General features: G+C 41.9%; 1 protein-coding gene and 1 long non-coding RNA gene across 4 annotated transcripts in view; both read right to left on the bottom strand.

Annotated features, from left to right (window-relative positions):
• The window catches only part of LOC112106760 (histone-arginine methyltransferase CARM1-like), a 121,229-nt gene that overhangs the window by 37,737 nt on the left and 58,196 nt on the right, over window positions 1-25,296 (bottom strand). For all 3 annotated transcript variants that reach the window (XM_026652351.1, XM_026652349.1, XM_024200181.1), the window contains 3 exons: window positions 21,708-21,814; window positions 21,398-21,502; window positions 13,882-13,992 (listed from right to left, as the gene is read on the bottom strand). In XM_026652351.1, coding sequence (XP_026508136.1) covers window positions 13,882-13,992; window positions 21,398-21,502; window positions 21,708-21,814 — 323 coding nt within the window. The remainder of the gene's footprint in view (window positions 1-13,881; window positions 13,993-21,397; window positions 21,503-21,707; window positions 21,815-25,296) is intronic.
• LOC112106762 lies at window positions 22,685-24,157 on the bottom strand. Its single transcript, XR_002908124.3, has 3 exons — window positions 23,540-24,157; window positions 22,984-23,307; window positions 22,685-22,808 (listed from the first exon to the last, which is right to left on the bottom strand). It is a non-coding gene; the product is annotated as an uncharacterized LOC112106762 (long non-coding RNA).

Consider the following 25,296-nt stretch of genomic DNA (forward strand, 5'->3'; position numbering starts at 1 on the left):
CAAAATAGGGCTGTGTGGGCTGTCAGTTCGGGAAGTCCATTACTGCAAAACCATCCACTATGTACTGCACATTGCTGAGAGTTACAGCCCTGCGTAGCAGGAGACAATTAATGGCCCTGCACATTTGCATGACAACGGCCCCACTGTGGATTTTCCAACTCCAAAGTGATTGCCCATACTCCAGTAGCAAATCTGGCACTGCACGCTTCCACATGGCAATTGCCATTTGCTTCTCCACTATCAATGCCACTCTTATTCTGGTCTCCTGGCACTGGAGGGCTGGGGTGAGCTCAGCACACTGATCCGGGAATGTGGTCTTCCACATCCAGAAGTTCTGCAGCCACTGCTTGCCATCCCAAACCTGCATTACAATGTGATCCCACCAGGCAGTGCTTGTTTCTCAGGCCCAAAAGCGGTGCTCCACTGTCTGCAGCTGCTCTGTGAATACCAACAACCACCTTAATCAATTTATACACGCATTGACAGTGTGATAGTCTCCTACACAGCATATCACAAATTCCTGCAATAACCAACCTTGCCCATAACCAAAACAGACATGCTTTTATTGTGTACATCAGTGTATTTAAACTAAAGCACCAAAGTACCTGGGTGGTTTCAGTGTTTCATAATAAAGAAAAGGTTTACAAAGAAAACAGAACATTCCATCTCTTTTCCCCCTTCTCTGCCTTTGATTTTTCAGAGAATGAACAGTGGGTATGTGTGTATTGTTTTTAATAGCAACAGTGTCCAGCCAGTGACCTAGATTTCAGAACAATAGGAAAGCAGGTCAAGAAGACATTGATGAAAAGATAAGACTGTACACACACATTCCACAAAACAAAACACAACAGCTAAATTACTCTCTGATGCAATTCCATTGACTTCAAAGGAGTTGCATCAATCTGCCACCAACTGAGGGTATGTTAGTGTTTTGGTTATTTTTTCCCCTTCATCTTCTTTATGCAGCATTCATGACACAAGTCCTAGTCAAACAGGTGGACCTTTATTTGATCAGTGAAGAGTTTCTTGACTAATCTCAAATACATACCGGTAACAACAGATCTCTCAGGTACATCCCTCCTCATCAGGAGCCCTAACCTGATTCCATTGAAGCCCTGGCAAACTCCCACTGAATTAAACGGAAGCATGATCAGGACAAGGTGTTGTACAATAAACTTCTTACCTACGATAATTTTTGAGGATCAGTTATACCATCTCATCCTCCACCTGGCTTTCTCCAGAGAAACCCCACTACATCTCTTATACTCTGATACCTGATAATTAAGAATGTATTTCCTCTCCCTTAGCTCATACTGGTATACTAAACAAAATACTTTTAGCTTCCCCTATGTAACAGTGGTTTTCTTCTTGCTTATTATGTAACTTTGTAATTTGATTTTAAGAACACAAATTTCTTCAAAGTACAATGCATCTCCCAAAGCCATGACAAGCAGTATAAAATATTTCATATATTTTAAAAAGTAGTCTGTTTGCTCAGCCTGCCACAGGGCTTTGCCAAAATGGAAAAGTGACAGCAGCCTTAGCAATTAAAATATAAATATTGAGTAGACAGCTTTTTACTTGGTAGCCAGAAATTTTTGAGATTCCTCTTAGGAATTGTGTCCATAAGTGCAATTGTCAGAGAGAAAACCACGTCTTCTTATCTGAAAATGGACATACACAAGTTTCAGAACAGAATTTAAGTTTAATTTTTTTACGTTTTCCAACAAAGGATCTAATTCTGCAAACCATTACTCACACATGTAGTTCTTACTTTTGTGAGTACTCTTATGCACACAAAGATTATTCACCTGAGTAAGAGTATGCAGGATGAGCTCCGAATTCAGTAATTTCAAGTTATAGCACAAACTAATTTTAAAAACTCACAACACATGTATACAATGCCAAATTGAAATCTTTTCAATTTTGAAAACTGAATTAATGGTAATTTCCAATGCTACCTCTGCTCATTTGCCATTTGGGGTTTTTTACAATCACACTTTCTTTGAATATATAAAGTTTGTCCCTCCTTGGTAGCCATTCGAAAGATAAACACAAACAAAACAGGAAAGCTGACTATACAGAGAAAGCACTGAAACTCATTACACAAAATTGCTATCAAGTGCACAAAATTAACAAACTAAAAACTCTAATCTTTCTTTTATAGAAATTTTAGGTGCTACTTGTAACAATAGTTCATAAAAAAATTGAACTCCAATGCAGCTTTTACATTGACAATGTGTCTAACACTTTCATACAATTTCTAATTAGGCTTTGATAAAACCTTCGATATCCACTCATATTTCAGTTGCTTATTACTATTTTTTTTTAAATCAGCAAAGGCACCAATCTTAAATGCTAACATTTACATTTCAGCTATTTTTGCTGGAATCCTCTTTTTAAGAATGCAGGTAGCTGTGATTATTTTGTAAACAACGGGGGAAAGAATTATGGAGGTGAAAGGACAATGGCTCAAAACTATCCTTGAGCATCATTCTGAGAGAGAAAAATGCAGTTATTGGACAGCAGTCTTGTCTATTCCCAGTAGGGTTCACAGGCTAGTTAATGCCTCATAATTATCATTCATTAAGTGGGTTGCAGTAGCACCTAACAGCCTCAGTCATGGACCAGGACCCCGTTGTGGTAGGGCTGTGTAAGCATAGAACAAAAAGATGGTCCCTCTCAAAGAGCTTACAATGAAAGTAACTGATCTACAGTACCGAAGACAATTGATCAATCTAACAATATTATCATGGGCTCCTGATTTTCATCTAAATACCAGGTGCTCATCTACCAATGCAGTCCAAGTTTGTACTCGGACTGATCAAATTCAAGAGGATCAGAGGCATTTAGATATTCAGAATTTTCTCACCACAGCCTTCTCAATTATCTAAGCCAGGAACAGGAAGCTACATAGCAAAGGCCAGAGACTCTGCTCTGGCTGAGCTGGACTCAGTGCATGGTCAGGCTGGGGGAGAAGCAAACATGCTTCCATGCCACCTTTGTAGCACCCTAATCCTGGGACTACTTAAGCCCCAGATCACCTCCCCTTTTCAATCACTGTACCCTGTTCACTGAGTATAGAGAAGCATGTAGGAGCCACTAGGCTGGCTGTAGAGCACATACAAATTTCCATGTACACTAGGGGAATCCTCAGAAGGACACTTAGTGGCTTCATGTTTCTTTTGTGCACCTGGAGCAGGGCCAATGATCTGGCCTGGGAGAAACAGTTTGCCACATTCTCAGCATCCAGTTGTGTTTTTCTGAGCAACAGTCATACGACAGCTTCCTCAAGAGAAGCCAACAACCTGCCCCTCCTAAGGGAGGAAATGACATACTCTCAAGCCTTTATCCAGTGACACTCTGTGATGCAAAGTCCTCAAACACCTGTTTTCCATCACCATTTTACATGAGCCCAACAAAACAGCACTGGATGTTAACACTCAGTGTAGCAGATGAGATAACTGCAATATTTACATGGTAAATTGTTTGCTAAGACACATTAATGTAAATAACTGAAAATGCAAACAGGTGCAGTTTGTCTATTTGTTGCTCAGATTCCAATATGGTACAAATAAATATTAGGTAAACACTACACTACAAACAGGTGCAAGTGTTCTGCCTCTGTCACCATTTATCCTTCATCTCTGCTGAAGTGGCAACTGCTCCCAACTCATGTGAAACACCTTTCTCAATTACATTAGCTGTACAGCATGCATGGGCACGTACACACAAATCAATTCTCTCAAGACTACCTTTTTTTTTTTAGAAGATCTGTACCCTCACTGTTGGTAGTGGAAGCAGCTAAATGGCAGCCTTAAGAAAAATTAATACTACACAAATCTCTTCTTCTTGATTCTCTCATAAAATTAGTCATCATGGAGCTCCCAGAAGGGCTTTCCTTTACTGGTACCGCATGGCAAACACACTTGGATTCCATGACTACTTGTTTATTTCTGATGATCCCATCACTAATCTTTGCAGTTTAATCATTTTTAACTCATGCATAGTAACCCTTTCTTCCCTTTTATTCAAGTGCTCTACATAAAAAAAATGTTCAGCCCAGTAATACTGTTTTCCCCCCGTGGCCTTACATGAGCTGCTTAGAATAACTAGGGTGACCATACGTCTGGTTCTGGCTGGGACAATCACCTTTTTAAGCCCTGTCCCTGCTGTCTCGACTTTTTTTTTGCTCTTGCCAGCTTGATCAGTTGGCAGGAGCAAACAGGACAAATGCCCACTTCTGTCAAAAAAGTGGGGTGCGGAGGAATGTGGGGGGAAGGGGCAGGGAGGGGCAATGCCAGCCTTGTACTGGGGCCAGTCAGTGTTTGGGTGAGCAGCGATGCTAGTCCTGTGTGGGGGCTGGGCTTGGGCAAGCAGCTCGGGCCAACACCATGCCAGGGCGGGGGGAGAGGGACGGGCGCTCGGGCTAGCTCCATGCGGTGTTCCTTTTTCCCTTTGGGAAATATGGTCACCCTAAGAACAACATTTTATGTTTAAACAAATCTAGTATTATTGCCAGGTACCCACTCCCAATCTTGTTTCCCCTGTTTTTGCCTAATGGATTTACTATAATGAAGTTAGAAGACTGAGATTATGCATTCATTTCATGGCTCATTCGGACACCACCAAGGAGTATTAGCTATACCCCCTCCCTCGCCATGCACCAAATTGTTTGTTTTCTTGGGCAAAGGCTGTTTCAATCTTTTCCCCCTCCTGCAAGCAAAGTGACTGTGTGGAGCAGGATCCAGCTGTCAGCAGTTGCATATCCAAGGTGTGGAGTCATGGAACAGGAGAAAAGTTGGCACACTGGTCTGAAAACCAGCTAAAGAGCTAGACACACAGGGTTTCTCTATACCGTACTATATACTGAAGCTGGAAAGAGGCTACTAATAGATGAATCAGTGCTGGTAGGGATGGAGCCACTCTTTTATAAAATTTTCCAGTTTGCAGGCAATGTTAACAGGAAGGCACAGCACAGGATGACAGCTATAATCTCATTATTTTAAGCATGGTACACTGTCAACTGCATGGGAGGAAAAAGAACAGATTATATTCCTTGGACTGTAATAGGGAGTCACATTTGATATCATTTTTTAATTCTTGCTGCACTCTTTAGGCCAAATTCTCTCCCTTACATGAGCTTAAATCCAAAGTAACTCTATTGGCTTCTCTGGAGTTACGCCAAATGTACACCCGTGGTATGGACCGTGGAATCTTTCCTGCACAGTTTAGTGAAGCCACAGGAGAAAATGTAAATGCCAGCAAATTAAATTACCAAACACTGAAAAGGTCACAGGAGTACTGCACAGTACAGAGTGAAATAATATTCTTAGAATATTGCAAAAGGAAATATCTTAAACAACTAGATAATTCAGCTATAACCAGCATATCTCCTTATGCAGCACCCATTATAACTTCCCCCTTAATTGCCCTATTTAGAAATCCTATGTAACCATTGCACATCTGTAGGCAACACACAGCATTCATCTTGAACTTCAACCCTGTCTTATTGTTGTGTACCTTTGAGTGTCTGCTAGTCATTGTACAGGGTTCAAATCAATTTTACACAACTCCTTCAATAAAAATCTCTATAATCAAGCAACAAAAAGATCTACTGCAAAACCACCATTTATCTCAGTAAAATACTACTGCATTACTTTCTATGGTGCAAATATAAGGAATATGATTTTACTGCAGTCAGCAAATCAGATCGTTGCATTGTTGTCATATGGCCCATGTTAAAGTGGAAAGAGCACAGAATGAGCTCACTGCAACTGAATGTGCTCTGTCTTTGTTCAGTTGGCCAGAAGAAAGGGGGTTGTTGTCCCTCTAAGAGCCCCCACTCCCAACTGGGTGGGCAGAGGTGATAGGAAGGGGAAAATTTTCCTGGACAGAACGGGGGGGACAAGAGCGGAGCGGGGGGGGGGGGGGGGGGGGGGGGGGGGGGGGCAGTGCCCTCCAGGGACCTGGGGGTGGTATTTATACTCCAGGCACTTCCAGAGAAGCCCCCTTTCACAGCAATCAGGCGAGCAGTATTATACACTGGGCACATAGGCAGACTGCTAAGTCACCTGGAGGTTCGCAGCTGGGCCTTGGTAGCAAGGAAGGCTGAATTGGTATGGAAGGAGGGCTATGCTCTGGGAACAGGTGATGCCCCTCGGGCGCTCTTTGGCAGCCCGGGCACAGACATCAGATGTGATTATTTTTCACTCTGATGTGGGACAGACCCAGATTTCTGTGTGAAGGTGATGATTATTTGGTCTGAGATGTTACAGAGGAGGAAGCCATAAAGCCCCCACAGGTTGATAAGGCCAGGAGGCACACGAATAGGGAGGTGGCTAAATTCGTATGCCACCAAGATGGATTGGCAATTGCTCATGTGGAAATATCATATTGGGCACCCAAGTTATTCAGGAAGGATGAGATATCCCTATCCAACCAAAGAGTGGATATATTTATGGCCCATATGAGGGAATGAATTGGTAAATATCTGGGAACCCAATAAAGGTGAGGAGGAGGCAGCCAAGCTAACTGCTGATGCTTCCTTGTGGCAGGTGTCCAGTACAGGTACGCATTACAGAGGGGATAATGGTTCTCTGATCAAATGAATGTGGAAGGGGATTCAGTGGAAAGCATCCCTTAAAGAAGCTAAGGAAGAGGGGTTGGGAAGCTAGGGAAGATATTAGGGGGCTCTGAAATCTGGTATGGTGGAGAGACAAATTCTCCCCCTTTTTCCAGCTCCCTTAATCCTCATACAAAGGGAGGGGTGCCATCAGCCCTTCCAAAAAGATGGACACAATTAAGGAAATAATCATGACTAAGGCTACGTTTTAATCACGGGTATTTTTAGTAAAAGTCACAGACAGTTCACAGGCAGTAAACAAAAATTCATGGCCCATGACCAATCCATGACTTTTAATAAAAATACCAGTGAATAAAACTTGGCCGGAGGGGGTAGGGGGAGGACTGCCCAGAGCCCCTGTGGGTGCTGGGGGAGGGCGGCCCGGCTGCTTGGGTGTGGGGGGGGAGGCGCGGGCGGCGGCACACAGCCCAGGACCCCCACTGGTGCTGGGGAGGGGGGGTTGGCAGGGCCAGCAGGCTCTCTACCTGGCTCCATGCCTCTCTGCCCCAGCAGCAACAGAATTTGGGTGTGGGAGGGGGCACGGAGTTGGGGCATGGGACCGGGTGAGGCGGGCTCTGGGCGGCGCTTACCTGGGGGGCTCCCCGGAAGTGGCAACAGCCCTCTTGCTCAGGTGCTTGGTGGAGGCTTGGCCAGACAGCTCTGTGAGACTGTGTGCTGCCTCCACCTGCAGGTACCACCCCCACAGCTCCCATTGGCCATGGTTCCTGGCCAATGGGAGCTGCTAAGTCAGCGCTCTGGGCGGAGGCAGCACGCAGAGCTGCCTGGCCAAGCCTCCACCTAGCAGCTGAGCGAGAGGAATGATGCCAACCCCCCCTCCCCAGCACCAGTGGGGGTCCTGGGCTGTGTGCCGCCGCCCGCGCCCCCCACCTCCACCCCCAAGCCGCCCTCCCCCAGCACCCACAGGGCCTCTGGGCAGTCCTCCCCCCCATCCAAGTTTTATTCACTGGTATTTTTATTAAAAGTCATGGATTGGTCATGGGCCATGAATTTTTGGCCCGAGACTGCCCCAGCAGTGGCCGGTGCGCCTGGCACAGGGGCTGCCTGAGCTGCCCCTGAGCCAGCCACGCTGGTCACTGCGGAAGTCACAGAGGTCACGGAAAGTCATGGAATCCGTGACCTCCATGACAAACTCACAGCCTTAATCATGACCTGTATTATACAATTTATTGTTGAGTACTACCGTACACATTGAGTGAATAAAATTGTGGTCTAATTAATCCTCATACATTGCCTCATCTTTCTTCCAGTGGGGCTGGGACAATCATAGAAATGTAGGGCTTAAAGAGACCTCAAGAGGTCATCAAGTCAATTCCCCTACAATGAGGTAGGAGCAAGTATATCTAGACAGGTGTTTGGTTAATCTGTTCTTAAAAACCTCCAATTACGTGGATTCCATAACCTCCCTTGGAAGCCTATTCCAGCACATAAGTACCCTTACGGTTAGAAAGTTTTTCCTAATATCTTATTTAATTCTCCCTTGCTGCAGATTAAGCCCATTACTTCTTGACCTAGCTTTAGTGGACATAGAGAACAATTGATCATTGTCCTCTTTATAACAGCCCTTATCATATTTGATGACTTATCAGGTCCCTCGCTCAGTCTTCTGTTCTCAAGACTAAAACATACCCGTTTTTTTTAACCTTTCCTCATAGGTCAGATTTTCTAAATCTTTTATCATTTTTGTTGTTCTCATCTGGACTCTCTCCAGTTTGTTCACATCTTTTGTAAAATGGGGCCACCAAAATTAGACATGGTCCCCCAACTGGGGCCTCATCGCTGCCAAGTAGAGCGGAACAATTCTCTTCCGTATCTTACATATGACACTCCTATTAATGCGCTCAGAAAATTAGCCTTTTCTGCAACCGCAACACATTGTTAGCTCAAACTCAATTTGTGATCTACTATAACCCACAGATCCTTTCCAATAGTACTACCACCTAGCCAGTTACTGTATTTCCCATTTTGTAGTTGTGTGTTTGATCTTTCCTTCCTAAGTGTAGTACTTTGCATATGTCTTTACTGAATTTCATCTTGCTGATTTCAGACCAATTCTTTAATTTATCAAAGTTGTTTGGAATTCTAATCTTGTCCTTCAAAGTGTTTGCAACCCCTCCCAGCTTGGTTTTATCCACAGATTTTATAAGCCCACTCTCCACTCCATTATTCAAGTAATTAATCAAAATATTGAATAGAACCAGACCCTGGGCTGACCCCTGCAGGATCCAACTAGATACATTCTCCCAGTTTGACAGTAAACCATTGATAACCATTCTTTGTGTATGGTTATTCAATCAATTGTGCACCCACCTTATAATAATTTAATCTAGATCACCTTTCCCTAGTTTGCTTAGGACAATGTCATGTGGGACACCGTCAAAAGCTTCACTAAAAATGATCATGTCTATCGCTTCCCCCCAGCCAGTGGGCCAGTAACCTTGTCAAAGAAGGAAATTAGGCTAGTTTTTCTTGCCAAAATCACGTTGGCTATGACTTATCACCCTATCATCCTCTAGGTGCTTACAAACTGATTGCTAAATAATTTCTTCCAGTATCTTTTCAGGTAGTGAAGTTAGGCTGATGAGTTTTTGAAGATAATCATTAATAGTTCCAAGATTGCTTCAGCTAGTTTCTTAGGGTGAATTTCATCAGGCCCTACTGACTTGAATACATCTAACTTATTTAAATATTCTTTAATCTGTTCTCTCCCTATTCTGGCTTGTATTCATTCCCCCTTGTTCTGATTTTGTCCCTACACATTTGTGCTATTCTTTTGTACTCATTCTAAGCAATCTGTCCATGTTTCCACTTGTAGGATTCCTTTTTGATTTTCAGGTAATCAAATTGCTCCTGAGGCAAAACATAGTGCCCTCTTACTATTCTTCTTATCATTCCTTTGCATCAGGATAGTTTGCTACTGTGCCTTTAAGACTGTCTCAGAGAAACTGCTAGCTCTCCTGAACTCCTTTCTCCCCCTTAGATTTTCTTTCTAAGGGACCTTATCTACTAACTCTCTGAGCTTATTAAAGTCTGCTTTTAAAAAGTCCATTGCCCTTATTCTGCTGCTCTCACTCCTTCCTTTCCTTAGAATCAGGAAGCCTATCATTTCATGATCACTTTCACCCAAGTTGCCTTCCACCTTCAGATTCACAACCAATTCCACCCAAGTCAGAATCAAGTCTAAAATGGCTGCCCCCCGGTTACTTCCTCCACCATCTGAAACAAGAAGTTGTCCCCAACACATTCCAATAAACTTACTGGACATTTTGTGTTTTTCTGTATTATTTTTCCAACAGGTATCTGGGTAAAGTCCCCCACTATTACCAGGTCTCTGGATATTTGTTCTAGAAATTCCTCAATGAATGTAACTTGTTAATTTCACATTCTACAGTATATACTTCAGACATCTGAAACAGATGGCGAGAAATACCACAAGAGGAATGATGACTGTAACCAGGAAGAAATTGACAGAAACTAATCCATTCTTGTTAGAACCCAGGTGTTATATTTTAGAACATTGCTAATGAAGACTCACTGTGTGTTACTAGATTTTGAGAACTAGTATGTGAAAAAGCACACAATAAAAATGTTAAGGTTACTGAACCACTCAGTGTGCTTTATTTAAACTATTTTTGTCAAATTGTAATATTTCATAATGTATTAGTCAACCTCTTGCCGTATATTTTAAAAAAGTAAGGAAGGGATGACAGGTTACCCACTAGTATAGGCTCTGCAGCTGTGGGAGGGAAGCCATTTTATTTACAGCAGCATTTGTTGTTGCCTTCTCTGTCACTTTTAGAGTGAGTGAACTGGTGCTTATGGCAGCTATGGACAGGTCCCATTGAACGTAACAGATGATGTGCAACTATCTGCAGGAGCAGTGTCCCTGCACTTTTGGTTCTCAGAAACAGACCAGAAGGGAAAAGAGGCTTATGTGGTGGTGAAGGAATGTGCAAATGGGCGCTTGTGCCCTGTAAAGGCAATAAGAGCCTTGCTAAAAACCTGGGGCCTGCAACCAGGACCGCTGTTCATACACGATGATGGCAGTTGTCTGACAAGGTACCAATTCAACGCAGTATCGAGAAAAACCCTGCGCTGCTGTGGTCTTGACCTCCCTCCAAATTCGGTACTCATTCTTTCAGGATTGGGACAGCAACATCCGCAGTTACAAGGGGTTTCAGCTCACAGCAGGTGCAGGCAAGAGGGTGCTAGAAATCACGGTGTTACAGGACTTACGTCTGCACCAAGCAAAAGATGGCAGGGAAGAGCAAAATGTAACTAACTTGTTTGTTTCAGAAGCTACACGTAGCATATGCAATATCTGGATTTGTGGGCACTCTGTGGTGCATTGGGCGCACAAGAGGGCAGCCAGTACGGCAGCTGGTTCTCAGCTGGGCTGCAGCGGTGAAGTTGTTCATGTCGAGAAGAGACATGCAGTGGGATCAGCTCATGCCACTTCTGCGCTCACTGACAGGCAATGGCTGGGAGCAGACCTAGGGCATGTGGGCAAGGCTCGTAAGAAAATAAATAAGGGGGTCACCATGATATTCCTGGAGAAAGGGGGCTCAGTGATACAGCATGGGGACATCCATTACAATCAGCTAAAAGTTTTGGGGGATGACGGCGTATAGCGGTCAAATGGAGGTTCTGACATACAGCTAGAGGATGTGCGGGCATGGATTGGACAGGTGGTGTGATACCAGGCGGCATGCTTGGGTAGGGAGTGACCTTGCTAGAAAGTTGGCATTTGGAAATTCAGTGCTCTGTCAGCTAATATTGTTTGTGTTGGTGACTGACTACATGACATTCTTCCTTCTAAAACAATAATGAATCCATATTCTAGAACAGGGAAGGGAGTACTGTGCTCCTGAAGGTATCATAATTTGAATGAAATGTAAAACCAAGAAGCTGAGAAGGCCATTCATTAACCCAACTTCTTCTTATGTCCAAGGTAAATTCCAATTTGGGCAACTGCATTTTTCCCACCCAACATTCTCCCCCCTGTAGTTACAACTGAATAAGCTGTTCTTCATTTCTGCTCCTAAACTGTCAGATATTGTTAAGCAGTTGTAGCATTTAACCCTGGAGGTAGTTGACATTGTTATATATATTCCCTTTTTAAAAATTATTTTCAGTGTTAATTTAGTGCTTGTGAGAGTAGCTAGGCTGACAGCCTTGGGACTGAAGTTTTCTGTCTATCCACAAAAATAAAAGTGGTGCAAGCACAGTCAGCAGCAGTGCAATTTGCCCCACCAATGTACGTTAGACATCACCTGGAGAAACCAACTCTGAGAGTGGGAAGGCAATTCAGTTACCGGACCTAGTGGATTCTTGGTCTCTCTCTACCAATAGGGCACCAGTTATTCTAATAAAAGGTCTATATTGCACCATAAGTTTATATAGCACTTGACAGAACACAGACATGGCATGAACTCTATCACAACTGTGAGGGGTGTGTGTCTATTCATTTCTTTATGTATAATCTACCTGTCCACAGGCTATCAGCTCATTTCATGTAAAACACTGATTAACCTACTGATAACAATGACTTTTGTTTACTTCTGACCTGGACCAAATTCAAACCTGTGATCAAAAGGCAAAAAATGCTATATCTCATTTCCAATGTCCCGGGTCATTTGAGTTCCCTTTTGTTCTTTATTATTAGAGATCTCGTATCCCATTATCCTGACCACTGCTAGTTAATACTTCAGTTTACCATGAAACTAAGAGACTGGACCACAATTTTAACTCCACTGAACTTGTCCTTGCAGCTCCAGCGAAGTCAGAACTTGGACGTACATCATTTTTTGGGGTGTGTGTAACTTTTCAGATGTTTTTTGATGTTTCTGGCAAATGACAAACATCACAAACAGTTCTCACTTTAATTAGCAAAGCTAAAACTCAGTGAGAGTTCTTCCATAACCTAAATTTGAAGACAGAAAAGATTTTCCAGAAAAAAAGTGGGCCTGCTATGCATGTCTTTCCACAGTCCTTTCGAGTGATTACACTCAACCTTTTTCTATACTTACCATCTACAAAATGTCTATACACAATATCTTGATTATGTATAAGCAAATTAACAAAAACAATGAGTAGCCTCTATTCAAGCATTTTCAACCACAGCATAAATAAGTTGGAAATATGAAGGTGATGCTATTCGATTCCTAGCTCAATTCTACATCTATCACATTATTTACCTTTGTTAAATCCAGAACATTTCTATAAGACATTCATTCACTGATACAAATTTATAAAACAATGAACAGGGAGACTCTTTGGAGCCCTGTATCAGAGCCAAAAGGAAAATGTTAAAAACCTACAGGTTTGTAGCTATGTATATTTGGAAAAAAAATAAGTGTCTAATACTGCAGATGTTCTTCCTTTAAAACCCAAACAGCCTTAATTCCCAGTTGACAGGTTTCCTTATCACAAAAACCATTATTACAATTGACAATTGGCAGACAGCCCAAGGACTGAATTGGTTCTGCAGGATGAGCTCCCATCTCAACTCTAGCAGAGCAAGATAGGGTCACATTGTTAGGGTAGCATTGGCAAACTTCCACTGCAGCTCCTTAATTGCTTTGTCTATGCTTAAAAGACTGCCAGTTCTGAGTGCTGTCCATCTAACATCTTTAAATTAGTATTTAATTTACTAATTACTCACTGAAAGAAAAATAAGATATCTGGATCAGAAAGACGTACACAATTACATTATTTAGTAATCAATGACTTTAGTGGTTATTTCCCGCTCTCGACTTAAACAGGGCGAATATTATAGCTCAGTAAAGTGAGTGATTATTTCCTAAAACCAGGGAAAGAGCTGACCAATCACACTAAGGGATTGGAAATTAAATCAGAGCACCTACCGCCAAAAGAATTTTTTTAAAAAATTTAAAAAATACTTAGTTGCACAGAAACATCAAAAATAAGGGAAAGGCAAAAAAAAATTTGTGGGGGAGAAAAGATTTAATCATTTGTATTTTAAGGGCACTTGTGACCTTATTAAAAAGGAAGGCAAATGATTTATTATATTACTATCAGTATTACATTGTATCAACTAGAACACCTTTAAAGATATTTTTAAATGATCAACACTAACACCACACATCCTTAGTCACGTTATAAACAGAAATCTGCAGCATTGCCAACTGTAACATGTGGTCCTAGATATCTGTTGTCTTTGTGGTGCACTAGTTACCTACAGACTAGTTTAACACCTGGTTGAACAAAACACTTACCTCGGCATATTTTGCCACTGAACTGGCTTCAACTGCATAGACTTTTCTAGCTCCAGCCTGCACTGCAAAAAACGAAAGGATTCCTGATCCACAGCCAACGTCTAGGACCACCTTGAAAACAAAAGGCACACCAAAAAAAAAAAAGAAGTTTAGAAGGTGGATTATTTTTAAAGCTGTTATTACATTCTTGAGTGTCTAAGTCCCAGAGGACCAAGCATGACATCCTAAAGAAATATTTAAACTGGGAGGAAAAACAGTGTTAAAAAGCCAATCATCATAAATTTTATTTTGGGTGCTTACATTTAAAAAGAAACCAAAACTCCAGCTCTAGTTTCCAACTTTTCAGAGGATGAGGATGTCACTATCATGTACCATAGAGAGTTACACTTCACCTCTGGCTTCATGCCTTGGATACATATCACTGGAACCTGCTAGTGGGTTTCTATTTCTGAGACTTGGCATCCTCAGATTTGCTTTGTTCTGTGAGGCAGTAATAACACAAATTATTGTTGAATCCACATAGGGGAGGCTGGGAGTTTATGAGAGATTCAAATAACCTAAGACATGAAAGAGTTACTGAAAAATTGTACTGGCCACAGCTTGTGACATGTCAAAGAAGCTCAAGTGAGATTTTTGATTCTCCCTTTGTTTTAAAAAAAGTTCAAGTTTAAATACTCATAATGACAGAAAATTTGAAAAAGCAATTGAAATGGCTACACCCCACTTTGCTATACATTTTATTCTGATCTATTTTTGTTTGAAACTTATTCACACACACATATTTCATGTGTATAAAACACAAAGGTTTGAGCTTTAACTGTGTATTATATACATACAGTATAAGAATACAGACACTGGGTACAGTATTAAGATTTAGATAGATTAGATGTACATGCACGCACGCACACATATATGTATGTATTTCGTGCAATATTTTTACATACTGCTAGGACCATAAGTAGCTGGGTGTAGTTTTCAAATGACGGCCCTGATTCTGAAAAAACTTATGCACATATTTAACTTTAAGCAAATAGTATCACTGCAGGATCGAGTTTGGGGTTTTTTTTTTTTTTTTTTTTAAATGAAAACACTTATGCAGATATATAACTTTACTCATATAAGTAGCCCTGTGGAGTCCTCCAATGGGATTCCTTATGTGAGTAAAGTATGCAGTGGGGGTTTCTTTCAATGTATTTTCTCTTTTCAAATGCTGGTGCCAGAGATGTTGCCTAAACAGTCTGCATTTTGCTGCTAGCTTTATTACCAACACCAGTAGGTCCACACAACTCCCTCTGTACTAAACTGCATAAAGATTGTAGCAATGGAATTACAAGTCACTCAAGAGCTCACGGTTAAAGAGATTCATAAGTGCATAGATATGGCTGAAAGCATGCTCCACTTTTAAAAAAAACTTACTTTATATGAAACCTAGGCTACGTACTAATGAAAGCAATCCAACCGCCAGTGCATATTGTAGCCAGTCTGAATCTCTGTTACACAGATACAGGGAATACTAAGGCAACTAACATTGTTTCTTTTATTTTACATAGCTTCAAATTAGGCCTTGGGGCCAAAACATTGCCTCTAATATTATTTTCTTTTCCTAGTGCAAGATTTTATTAAGATCATTTTTTATTTCACAGACAACAGGCTGTCACAAAGCCAGTTTTGTTTCCGTGCTTTGGCGGGTATTAGACCACACCTCCATGCCCAGAGGAACTAACTTCAAAACAGCAAATTACAGCAAATATTGGGTAAAGGGGAATAAAGAAAAGGTAGAGGGATGGAGCCAATGACAATCAAGCACTAGTTTCTGTTTAAGCACAGGGTCGACAGAAGGATTTGTTGGTAGAAGATTTCTCAAAACCTACTGGGGAACACTGCTTATCATAACCTTTCCTCTTTGTATATGCTGAGAGGAGAGGGAAGAACCAATGGCTATAGTTAAACATTACCAATGGAATGGAGAAGTGCGGCTTTCTACTTAGGGCCAGATTCTGAGCCCTTTCCTCACATCCAGTAACACACGTTACTTCTCAAATGGTCCATCTGACTTTGTGGAGTAAGGTACTGCTGTAGGGCATGGAGGTGCTCCCTGCTGAGATAACTTGGTGCTGCAGGCATGCCTGCCTTGGTTTCCCTTCTTTTAGGGCCTTTTAAGAACTCCACACAGTCCAAATGGATGAGAGACAAGATTCCCCTGAAGGGGTTCTACTTTATTAAATCCAAAATAAGCTTGAACTAAAGTCTCTTCCCTTGGGCTCGGAGGTTGCACAGCCTTCTTCCTTGGGGCCTGTGGTTCTCAGTCCTGGGAGCGTTTCTTTCCTTAGGAAAGTTTCTTTCTCTGTGAGGACCTTCTGTAAGGAAGCCCTAATAGTCTTTTATCAGGCCCAGGTGCTCATTATCCAATTAACTACCTAGATGGGCTCATTAAATTAGCTCTTCACAGGTAGCCTAGGCCTGGACTCCCTTTAAGGGGCCAGCAATGTCATGACAGGCACTATCCACTGTAAGGGCATCAGAACCCAGCCCCCAGTGGGTATGTCTACACTGGGAAGAAAACCCACAGCTGGCCATGCCAGCTGACTCAGGCTTGTGGGGCTCGGGCTGTGGGACTGTTTCATTACAATGTAGACTTCCCGGCTCGGGCTGCAGCCCAAGCTTGGAGGCCCACCCTACCTCGCAGGGCCCTACAGCTCATGCTCCAGCCTGAGCCCAGAAGTCTACACTTCAATGAAACAGCCCCACAGCCTGAGCCCCATGAACCCAAGTTGGCTGGAACAGGTGTACAACAAGTGTCTAGTTGCTGTGTAGACATATCCACTGTGGTCACTAAGACAATGCACTGTGAAATTTCAATACATGGAATTAGCTTTGCTTTTTTTTTTTTCCATTCTTCAATAGCATTTTTTTCCCCAATAAGAAGTCAAATATTCTCAATATAAGTGTCTAGTTTTAGGACTGGCAGTTAGTGAGTTTACTCTATAAATGTATTTGCACTCATGTATTTATATCTATGTATAAGTAAGTAAATAAATAAATAAATAAATAAATAAATAAGGACAGGGACCAGCTCAAAGGCCCAATTTGTGGGCATTTCGAGAACTAGTCTGAAGTAGATGAGTGGCTACTTAAATAATTGTGAAAAATCAACATTTCAGGGAGGATTTGTGCTGTACCCATCTAATTAGAGTTAGGCATGATCCTGCAAACTCTCACACAGGTGAGTAATTTTCCATATGTGAATTTAGTGGGACTATTCACATGTGGAAAGATACACACATGCCTAAGCATTTGCAGAACAGAGATCTGCTCAGGCTTAATTTTTAGGCCTGACGAGGACCCAACCTGATCCCTACCTTTCCTCCCATCCCTGAGTCAGCGCTGCCACAGCCTCCTGCCCATGGGGTCGGCAGTGGCTGCATGCCCCATTCCTGTCAACCACTGCCCTCTGCTGTGCTGTGAAATAAGATGTGCTAAGACAGCCAGCAGGACCGGGGGACGCAACCACTGCCACTCCGGCCCGACCAGCAGCAGCGGGAGAGTGCCTGAGGGGGTCCAGTTGTTATTCCACCTGACCTGGACCCAACACTTGTAGTCTGGACCCATCGGGTTTGGGTCGGGTTGCAAGACTCTAGAATAAGGGCCTTATTCCTGAAAGGGACACCATCAGTTTAAAAAAAATCAATCACAATATGGTCTAACTATTTCTACCATACTATTGTTACTTGTAACATCTAATTATTATCTGACTGAAAGATTAGAAAGAGAAAATGAATTTCTCTCTCTGTTTACTGAGTGCCTTTGAGAGCACTTTTTATATAGTCTGCTTCCCTGTAGAATCAAGTCAGTTCCTCTTTGTTTGTGTGAATCTTTCATACAGCAAAGGAGGATGGGGAGGGGACTTTTTAAAATACAAGAAAAATGTGACTTTAAAAGTCACAAAAATTGGCTGGGGAGACTTAGGGCAGGTGTAGTACATAAATTACTCAAATAATTTGTTTTAAAAATACACTTATGGGTAACATTTTCAAAAGTGCCAAGTGACTTGGGAGTCTAAATCCCATTTTCAAAAAAGAATTAGGAAATTATTTCTAACTTTACACTTACCATCTATTTAAAAATATTTTATTTTTCATTTTAGGTCATTACTTCTAGTTATACCACAAGAAGACATCTTTACTTGCAAGACGCCATGTTAGTAGCACTTCAACGTTTGAACTCCAGGGTAAAATTTTCAAAAATGACATAGGCACTTAGAAATAATTTCCTAATGCTAAATAGTGAGGGAGACCAGACAAGAATAGAAAAAAATTTATGATTAAAAAGTTTGAGGCAACACTAGTGAAAGTACTGTAGAGACAACACTTACAAGGTTGTTATAGAGAAGAGGACAATTTTAAGTAGTGCAGAGGACAACCCAAGCAATGTTTTCCAACTTTATTATCTAGGATTCATTACTTTTTAAAAATTGTCTCCATATTCTTTAGGCTTCCTTAAAAACACAAATGGTTGGTACAAGCACTACCCACAGTTGGTTCTGAAGTATTTCATCTGTTACCCTATTACAAACAGAATGTGTATTGAAAATACCGCCAAGAACATTATCAAGGGGTCCAGAATCAGTTTTTACCACCACAACTAAGACCAACTGCTTCATTCCTTCACAAGGATACTTTTTCCAAAAAATAATTGAAATGTGAAGGTGATTGCTTCTCCACCATAAATGCCTTTCACTCCAGGTAAGTTGACTTCCTTACATCAAAGGAGCAAAGTGACAGAAATGTGAAAATCAACGGAATGGCCAAACTGGCTAGGAAACAAGTAACAGCTGAATCAAACCTCTTTTTGAAGATCTGAAAATTACTGTGCTCTTTTATCCTCATCCTACTCCCTCCCCCACCCCACATCACCCTTCTTATATATTTCAGTCTTTCATATGCCTCTACGCTTTCTGGCTTTAACAGTAAACACTGGTGCAGTATTTCTGCCCTGGCTAGCCCAAACCTAAGCAGCACTGGAATTCTCAGATTCTCATGGGAAAGAGTTTTCTCACAAAATATCCAATCCAATTTTTCAACCACATTTGTTCTGAAACTTCTCATTTCACAGGACAGGGAATAGGGAGATCATTCTCTAGGTGGGTGGCCAGCAGCATCAAGTTTGTAACAAGCTTTACTATGAGGTATGCTGAACAGAGGCCAAGGCAGCTCCAACAGTTGGAAAAATAAATACACCAAGAGAGAACACAAGCAGCTGTACAACAGCAATAGCTGCTAAAGGGGCCAGCAGGTACAAAATATACACAGCCTACACACTTCCTCCTCCTTAATTCAGTGTAAAACAAATGTGCACAATTGGGTTCTGCTGTTCATTTTCTACCTTCTTGCTGTAAAAAGCAAAAACACTCATTGGGGTTCTCATTGGTAGGGAGCCCAAGGACAAGGAGTGTCCCCAATCCACTGCTGTTCTACTAGTTACAGACCCTGCAATACAAGATTTCTACCTGTTCTGGTAAGAAAATTAATCAGTTGATGATGGAACAAATCAACAATCCAATACCATTCACACTCTTATGAGCCAGGTACTGGTGTTCCAGGCAAGCTGGGCAAGCCCTCCCATGCTCCTAGCTCACTGGTATTGTTGAGTTGATGGTAGGGGAGGGTTGTCTCAGGCAAGGGGTTAAGGTGTCTTAAACCCCTTTGTTTTACTTTTACGAAATTAAACAGTTAGTATGGTTTGAGGTTTGCATAAAGGTATGACTGGCCTATTCCCACTGCAAACAGGCATCATAAAATGTATCTTAACCTTTTACTAAACACACAAAAAGAAGAAACACCCAGTTAGAACATTAGAAACTTAAAAAAGTGAAGAGAAACTTTATTTTAACTATTTTCTTTATTTTGACTTAAGTTTTATGAGGGGGAAATTTCTTGCTTAATAATTTAGATTGTATTAAAAGTCTTGTTTTGGGGTGGTGTCAATTTTAGATGGCCCTGAGTTGAAGTCAGCCTTGTTTTTTGATATTGTCTTAAAAAGCAGATAAGTGCACACAGAAAGCAGGAGTTGGGGGAAGTCATTACAGGTGCAGTGCACAGTCTTAGCCATTTACAGACTTGGAAAACTTTTAGCAGATTGGTAAACTGTTGCTTTCAGATTGCATTTTTGGTTATAGCAGTGTTCCATACTGGATCCTATGCTGCTTAATATGTTGATTAATGTTCTGGAAGAGGGATGAATAGTGAGACAGCAAATTCTGCAGATTACACAGTTATTTAGGTTAGTCAAGAACAGAGAGACAGAGAGGAACTGCAGAAGGACCTAACCAAAGCCAGGTGTGACTGTGCAATGTGGCAAATTAAATTCAGCACTGAAACAGAGTAATGCAACTTTGGTGTGAAAACATTTTATCTACTCATATACACCTTACAGGGTTCTAAATTAACCATATCAATTCAAGAAAGGGGACTGGGGATCCCCGTAGATTGCTCAATAAAGACTTCTACCAATTTGCAGCAGGGACATTCAATTAAACTAAAAGATGGCAAATTCAAAACTGATAAAAGGAAACTTTTTTCACACAATGTGTGAAAAAGTAAGTAAACAAACTGTGGAACTCATTGCCATAAGATGATGTCTTTAGGGGTCAAAATTTAACAAAATTCGAAAAGGGATTGAGCATGTATATGGTACGATGGTTAAGCACTGGAATAAATTGCCTAGAGAGGTTGTGGAATCTCCATCATTGGGGATTTTTAAGAGCAGGTTGGACAAACACCTGTCAGGGACGGTCTAGATAATACTTAGTCCTGCCTTGAGTGCAGGGGACTGGACTAGATGACCTCTCGAGGTCTGTTCCAGTCCTATGATTCTGTGAATATCCAGAGGTATGATATGATATACATTTTGCTTCATGATTTAAGCCAATCTCTTAACTATTAGCAAGTAGGAGGAGACCTAATCTTTTTTGTTTTGCGGTTTTTTGGGGCGAGGGAGGGAAAGAGGGTAGATTGCCCCAAACCTGCCGAATGCAAACTTTATCGCACATTCCTGTGAAGCATCTGGGCACTGTCAGAGACAATACACTGGACTAGATGGAACCGTTCGGAGCCAGTATGGCAATTCCTATGTTTATACATATATGTATATGTATATGTATATGTATATAAAAAAAAGGGGTGGGCCTAAGGTGCCAAGTTCGGCTTCTGATTTCTTTGCCCAAAACTTTCAGGAGTGTTCAGATTTGGGTTTCTGGTTAGTCCACAGGGGCCAGCTGTGAAATTCCGATCTAATGTTTGGATCCAGGGTTTAGGTGCAAGTACATCTATCCTAAGGTGCCTGTAATGCACCCATCACCATAGTGCCTCGGCATCCATATACTTGACACCTATTTTTGTAAACATATGTGTTACATATCAGTACACTCATGCACAAAGTTCTAGGAAAGATCAGACGGGAGAGTTCAATCAATGTTATTCTTCCGGACACGATTATGTTTGGATCCAACAGAGCTTACCTTGTCTTTAAAATCTATGTGGTTCTGTAGGATAGCTCTGTGATATGTGGCCGTCCTCACAAAATCCTGCATCATATTCTGTTGTTGAGATAGACAGCCATAAAACTAAAAGGAAAGGAGGAATGGAAAAATAGAAAAAGATAAAGCCCATCTTCTACCAAACTACCTGTATTTAACAGTAACAAGGGCCTGACCCTTTGCTGCAGAATCCTGAGCTAACTTTCTACCTGGTCCAGTGACTAAGGTCAGAAAAACAGGGAAACATCTATAACTTAGCTTCCACAAAACTAGCATTAGATGGCTTTGTTACCTGAAAATACTGAGCAGCAGATGCCTCTTCTGTTCGCTGATTGAAAACAGAGTGTTCCTTCTTCTGATTCCGGCACCTCTTCAGTGCATTTGAAAATGTGCTGTATTCTAGAAAAGAAAAAAAGAAAAATGGAGCAAAATATGAATGCTACTAACGCACAGAGAGCAAAACAGCATGTTCACAACAAGAACTCAGTGACAGATTTTGTTTGGGAGTGGTGAAGGGGAATGGTGCCTCTTATAAAGTTAACTATTTATTAGCTGACACAACAGTCTCAGCTACAGATGATTATTTACATTAAGAAAAATGTTATGTTAATGCAAAACAGCATAAGATGACGGCAGAGCTGGTAATGGAATGCATGTGTTAAATTATTAGGTTATATTACATGGTATGGAATTCTCCATCTTTGTTAAACTTTGGGGAGCCTTAAGAGAAGAGTCTCAGTATCTGAACTGATTATTGAGCACGTGGGTGGACATGACACTGGTGCCCTGTGGAGAATCCCAGACAGGCCTGTTCAAGTGGCCATGAGTTATAGCTGACTCTGTTGGAGGAGTTTCTTTGTGTTGCAGAAAAGCTGGGTAAAGGGGAGTTAATGCTCAGAGTCCACCTAGAGTAGCCTCGGCCAATAATGAGAACAATAGGGATAATTGGGGGAGGAATGGCTTTGTGCTAGGAGGTATCCATCCTAGGATTAAGTAACAAAAATTTGAGGGGCAGAGGGATGGTCTAAGAAACCACTAACTAGAGGCTGCTGAGGACCATGCACCTTACCAATATTCTAGCTAGCACCCCTGGAACGGGACAGGCTGGGCGTCTGTGGATCTGAACATTTTTTACATTGGACATGTGATAGGAAAACTCAAGCAGGCCCAAAAGCAGACAACCAAATTGCTCAGCAGCTTTTGGATCTGACTGAAAAAACTGAAGCAAAACTTTTCACACAGGGAACAAAAGACAACACGTACTAGAAATTCAATAAAAGTAAAATTTATTTAGAAAAGGAAAAGCTCTGAAAAGAGGTTTCTGCATAAAAGTAGCATAAATGGTAATAAAACCAAGCATGAAAGTCTTTCCTCCTCTGTTCATGGCTGGCTCCTGAAATAAAAGTTAAAACAAGAGCAGTCAGAACAGTTTTAAATAAACCACGCAATACTAACAACTTACTGACCCCCCACGCCAAAAAGAGAAAGGGGAGGTGGGGGAGAGAACTCCAAAACTCACAGGTCTTCAAATAAAAATAATTAATTTCTGAGGAATACAAAGTACATACACAAGGAAGTAGTCACTTAGTGCTCTAGTCAAGTAGGAACTGTTTGAGTATCAGCCCTTCAAACCCAGAGATCTGGAAAATAAAAATAGAACAGCAGTTAATTAGCCAACAATAATAAATCTCAGAATATGGTAACCAAAGAAAACAATCACCTCCTCCATCCTTTCTTCGATTTTTGAGCTTCCCAAACCAGGACTTAAGTTGTACTGGTCCCTCTCTGCTGGGGACAGCTGCCACAAACAAGGCAAAGACAGATAGGAAAGACAGCAGCTGGCTTTCCTAACCCAGCCCATAAAAACTTCAACAAGTTGGACATGAGCTTTCCTAAGGGGAAACACACACACAACACAACAAGAAAAAAAAGTAGAACTGATGAATCAAATACAAATAAAGGGTTCTACCCTATTGTCCTTGCTCAGGCAAACCTTAGTCAATGGGAGTTCTGTTTGAGTAGGAACTTCAAAGACAGACTCAGAACGTAAAATTTTTAAATGTTTGGTAAAAACGTAAGGCAAACAGCATGCAGAACTCACTAGAAATTTAGCAAGCTACTTACTTTTCTGTTGCTGCTACTCAGGTCTTTCAGCCCTTGTCCAAGTAGAGTCACTAAATCTGGAAGGGTGGACTTGAATAGAGTCTCCACCCTCCCTACATATATATTCTGTTTCAGTGAGAGGGCTTAGCACTGATGAGTAAGACAAACACATGCATGATTCCTCAAGCAAGTCTGAACCAAATCATGTAACAACCCACTGAACTTGTGGGGCAACCCAGGGCCAACTAATGCAAAGGCTTTATAAGGTCTACACCTAAGGCCTAGATAACACACTAAGGGGTATAAAGTTCAAAACCCATTGCTCTGGCGGACCCTGCCAACACAACCCCAACAGGGGGCTGTGCATATAGCAGTGGGAGAGTGCAGCAGGCCTGGTTCACTCCCAACCCAACCAGGTACACTTTGGCTGCAGAGGTAAGTACTGGGCAGGGGGAGGGAGGAGGAGCACTTGCTGCTACCATGGCGGGGTGGAGGATCCCTGCTGCCACTCCTGTGAGGCAGGGGACAAGAAAGCCCATACTGCTACCACTATCTCTTTGGGAAGGGCAGGACCCATCCGCCTGCCACTACAAGTGGGGCTCTGTGATGGGATCCCTGGGGTACAACCTGGAACTGGGATACCACTGTGCCCTCTTAATGCTCCAGCCTGGGCTGTATCTCACAATGCTTTGCTAGTGACAAGCAACAAACCCCTCAGGCGCTGTTATCACTCAGCACAACTGCATGTAGAGCCCCACACTCAGCTATATTGCGTGAATGCTCCCTAAGCCACTCACAAATCACACAGAGAAAGGCACCAGCAAATCTCCCAAGCTCCCAGCCTTGCATCCCCGGAACATACTGTCTTGCCCTGGTCAGAAGCCTGTTGCCCCTCCCTCAGTGTGGAGAGGACACGCACCAGCCTTTGTAAACTGAGCTTAGATTTCCCAAGCACTTCAACCAAAACACACTGTTTTTGGTAAAATATAAAACAAATGTATTAACTACAGAAAGATAGATTGTAAGTGATTATAAGTGGTAGGCACAAAAGATCAGAGATAGTTACCTAAGAAAATAAAAAGTAAACATGCAGTCTAAATCTTAAACCTTATTAGACTAGGCAGTATTTGGATCAAGCAGTTTTCTCACCCCACTGGATGTTGTGGGCAGGTTACAGTTCTTAATACAGGTCTCCTTTAAGCCTGGGGCAGCGTTCTTGTTGCTTCCAGCTTAAGTTGGGGAGGAGAAAGGTAAAAGCATGATGCCACTGTTCCCTATTTTATATCATCAGTCCATGTGCCTGGAAAACACTAGCCCAGACGTTTCCTGGTGGACTTTGCTGAGTCACAGAGGTGAGCAATCCCCCACTGTGTGTTGCTTGCGCAACCCTCTTATGGCTTTTGTAAACCCCTTGATTACAACTCCCCTGCTGATTAAACAAATACTCTCCTGGGAGTGGGTTGTACGATATATATATTAATTATATGTCATGGGTGAATATGGAGGATCCAGAGTGCTGCATTGAGGTAGAGTGCCACAGGCTCCTGTGTGAAGATGGGGCCATGGTCAGTGAGCAGGGCCAAAGGATTGGGGTGGGGAGAGAGCCTGCCTTGCCATATGAGCCTAGGGTCCTGGACTGACTACATCCAGCCCTGCCTATAAGCAATCTGGAATCAACATTGCCATGACATGATGTATCGCTGACATGCCCCTTTCCATCCCTCACAGCACAGAAAAAAAGTAAATTTGAGAAACCTCATTAAAAAGATATTCAGTCT

The sequence above is a fragment of the Terrapene carolina genome, unplaced genomic scaffold (genome assembly GCF_002925995.2).
Source record: "Terrapene carolina triunguis isolate 2854851 unplaced genomic scaffold, T_m_triunguis-2.0 Scaffold113, whole genome shotgun sequence".
NCBI classification, from domain to species: Eukaryota; Metazoa; Chordata; order Testudines; family Emydidae; genus Terrapene; species Terrapene triunguis.